Source organism: Trifolium pratense, linkage group LG5 (genome assembly GCF_020283565.1).
Source record: "Trifolium pratense cultivar HEN17-A07 linkage group LG5, ARS_RC_1.1, whole genome shotgun sequence".
In the NCBI taxonomy this organism is placed as follows: domain Eukaryota; kingdom Viridiplantae; phylum Streptophyta; class Magnoliopsida; order Fabales; family Fabaceae; genus Trifolium; species Trifolium pratense.
In genome coordinates, this window is record NC_060063.1 from 26,713,021 (window position 1) to 26,716,472 (window position 3,452).

The window sequence follows — 3,452 nt, forward strand, 5'->3', positions numbered from 1 at the left end:
GGTTCTTTTTTAGGGAAGGTTCATTGGATATGAAGTCATAGTGATGATCCCATGAATGCTTCTAATTTAAACTTTGCAACGTGATATAATAAAAGGCAATCACCAAAGTGTTTTCTTGAGAAAAGGTGGTCCTTAAGATGGTCCTTAAGATGTTAACAAAAGTAATTTTATGGATAATATAGCACTATTATCATCCAAGAAATTTTTATGGATATATATATACCAAATTGAACCTAAAAAAGACTTATGCAAACCTAGAATACATGTGCTTTGTTTGAGTCTCTTTTAAGGCTATGAATATTACAAACAATTCGGTCAAACTTATTTGTGCTAGCTTGCAATGGTTTTTCTTGAATGAGGATGGTTAATTTGACGAGATAAAGTCTGAAAATGTGTTTAAAAATGGTAGGTTCGTAATTCTTACAAGTATTTTTGTAAGAGTTTAGTTAATTTATTCAAATTCTAATAAAGTATCAGAGTGTATTATTAACAACATTTTTATTATTCCAAATTTTGACTTGAAAATAACTTGCATTAAATTTAAAAAGTTACAATTCAAATATTTCCTTGTGACTATTATATTTACTTTAATTAGTTCCACAATAGTTGAGACTCTTCTAGGAAAGGAAAAAACGAATGAACCAAATTCACATCAGAATAAAAGGCATCTAGAGACCGTGCAAGTATGAGATTGTATGGTTGAATGATGACTTATAAGAAAGTGTGGGAAAATGTCACTGATTTTGACCAAACTGTGGTTGGACGTGCTAAATATTTAATCACGTCCTGGCGAAATGCACAACAGATCCGTCAATTAGCCAATATAACTCAGCCGAGTCCTCAACAAACGGTCTGGACCAAGCCAAGACATGGAAGATACAAGTGTAATGTAGATGCTTCCTTTTCGCTAGATCGCAACAAGGTGGGACTTGGTATGTGTTTAAGGGATGATCATGGTAGATTTGTGGCTGCGAGAACAGAGTGGATAGAACCTATAGTCGACGTGGAGATTGGTGAAGCCATAGGCTTGCTGCATGCTCTCAAGTGGGTAGAAGAAATGCAGTTATATGACACTGACTTTGAAATGGATTGCAAAAAGATAGTCGACGGTCTTTACAGTAAAAGAACCTACCTCTATGATCTTGGTGCTATTTTAAATGATTGTAGAAATATTCTAGCTTCTAATCTAGTGAACTCTGATGTTAAGTTCATTAGGAGACAACCAAATAAAGTTGCTCATAGGCTTGCCGGGGCGGCTACATCTCTAGCTAGTTTCCATAATTTTATCGCTATACCATCTTGTATTTACAACATTATTATTAATGAAATGAGATAAACATTTTTCCGTCAAAAAAAAAAAACAAGATGCATATTCTTTATGGTAACTCATACCATAATAATTCCATAGTTTTTTTTTTTTGACGTTATAATAACTCCATAGTTAAGCGTGCTTGACTAGGAGCAATTTTTGGACGGTATACTTTTGGGAAGTTTATAAGAACTATGTGAATGAGGACAAAACACAATTAAAAAAAACTTGTGTTAGTTGGATAGTCAAAAATATTCAAAGTAGTCTAAGATGTTGCACTATTCATAGTCGATGTGAGACGAACCACTCCCACATGAATAATTTATAAGGAAACTGTTTCTCAATATTAGATTGGATGATGCAGTTATAAATTCTCACACTCTTTCCTCAACAAAGACATGTTATTAGTAGGTGAACCTACTATGAGACTCGCACTTGTGCAACAAGTATGTGTTGAAAGTTCCATATTATATAGAAAAGTGATGGTTGTGTAACGTATAGATGAACTATAAATCTAATGTCTTAAGATTTTAGGTGGAGATGTGATGTCTCTTTCATTTGTGTGGTATTGTGGTTGCTATCGATTCATGTGGATCTCAGACTCCCCTCGTGATCCAATAGTGGAGTCGATAGTTACTAAAGAGAGTGTCTTAAAAAACTATGTTTTTCTTAAAATATCGGGTTGTGTTAGTAGCACGATCCATGCTATTTAAACATCATGCTATTTACCATGCCTCATTTAAGGTGTGTATTATCATAACACATTATTCAATGATTCGGAATAGGCCCAAAAGAACCACGATTGCAATGAGCCAAATTACAGATATGGTATACTGGACTTTATGATTCATATTAGAGCCCACAATTGAAAATACTCTAGACAAAATGACCCGAATATAAATCGAGCATAAAAAGAATTAGTTGGAAAACCCTAGCCGCAATACCTGTAAATTTTAACTATAATTCCTCCTCTGATATGTTCCCTCGATCAGTATGAAACCTAGTATAACATCATAAATGCAAAATCTTGAGCTTGAAACATTGTCAGTCGAGGTCCAAAGTTTTCCATCCACTAACAGATTGTAAGTAAATTCTACGAAAATATTCTTTTCGTGTTTCAATTTTATGTTCCTTTTTTTTTTTTGCAATGATCTTTTTATTTCTTTCTCACTTGCAATGATAAAAATACAAAATCATATTGTTCAACCCAATATTTTAAGATGAGATTGAATCGATCAATCCAACCTTTTGAATCAGAAACCGGCCAATTAATTTAATTGCATTGCATCGTAGTTTGATTCCGTTAGATTAAACTAAAATTGAACTAAATTTTAATATCATTGGAACCACGGTTCAGCCATTTTTCATTTATGTATTTATTTATTATTTATCATTTGATTCTACCATGGTTGAATTGATCGAATCAAACTAACTGAACCGTGATCCATGGATTTCACCGATTCGATCTTTAGTTTGATTGTTTAAACATCGGTTTAATTATTACATAGACATGTCACCATTCACCATTGTGACATAGCCCCTTTTATTAAAATAAAAAATAAACCTTGAGCCAATCACTTATTAATTTAGACTTGCATTCTCTCCTTCCCAATTTCTTTACATTTTTTTTTTTGACGAATGATTTCTTTACATCTCTCCTTCTTTTTTATATAACTCAATTTTATTTAGAGACTAATAATTAAAAATGGATTGAACTACAATATTATTTGTATTAGGATGTTATAGGTACAAAATTTTAAATTTTATTTAAAAGTGATCAATCTGCATGGAAAAATCTATTGAAATTTGTTGAACATACAAAATGAATTACAAGTATCTCCTTATGAGTTATGACTTATGCAATGGTGAGGGATTTGGATTTCCCGCTGTACAAAATGCATGCAGTTTTACGCTGTACTGCATTCTGGCCGTCCGATCACGATCCAACGGATCAGATCTGTAGTGGTTACTTTTTGTTATATTTAATCTAAACTGTTGAATCGTGATCGGACGATCAGAATGCAGTATAGCGTGAAACTGCGTGCTTTTTATACAGCGGGAAATCCAAATCCCAATGGTGAGCAACTGAACCACAATTTTTAGGTATGGTTGGATTTGAACCCATCATTAGTTTGAGTTATAC

General features: G+C 32.9%; 1 protein-coding gene across 1 annotated transcript; it reads left to right on the plus strand.

Moving 5' to 3' along the window:
- Positions 1–706: 706 nt before the first annotated feature.
- On the plus strand, positions 707–1,336 carry LOC123886351. The gene has a single exon (XM_045935677.1). It carries the CDS (start codon positions 707–709, stop codon positions 1,334–1,336), a length of 630 nt encoding a protein of 209 aa, XP_045791633.1.
- The last annotated feature ends 2,116 nt before the right edge of the window (positions 1,337–3,452 follow it).

What these genes read in the sequence shown, in the direction of transcription:
- LOC123886351 (XM_045935677.1), top strand. Translation starts at nt 707, where the DNA reads ATGACTTATAAGAAAGTGTGGGAAAATGTCACTGATTTTGACCAAACT.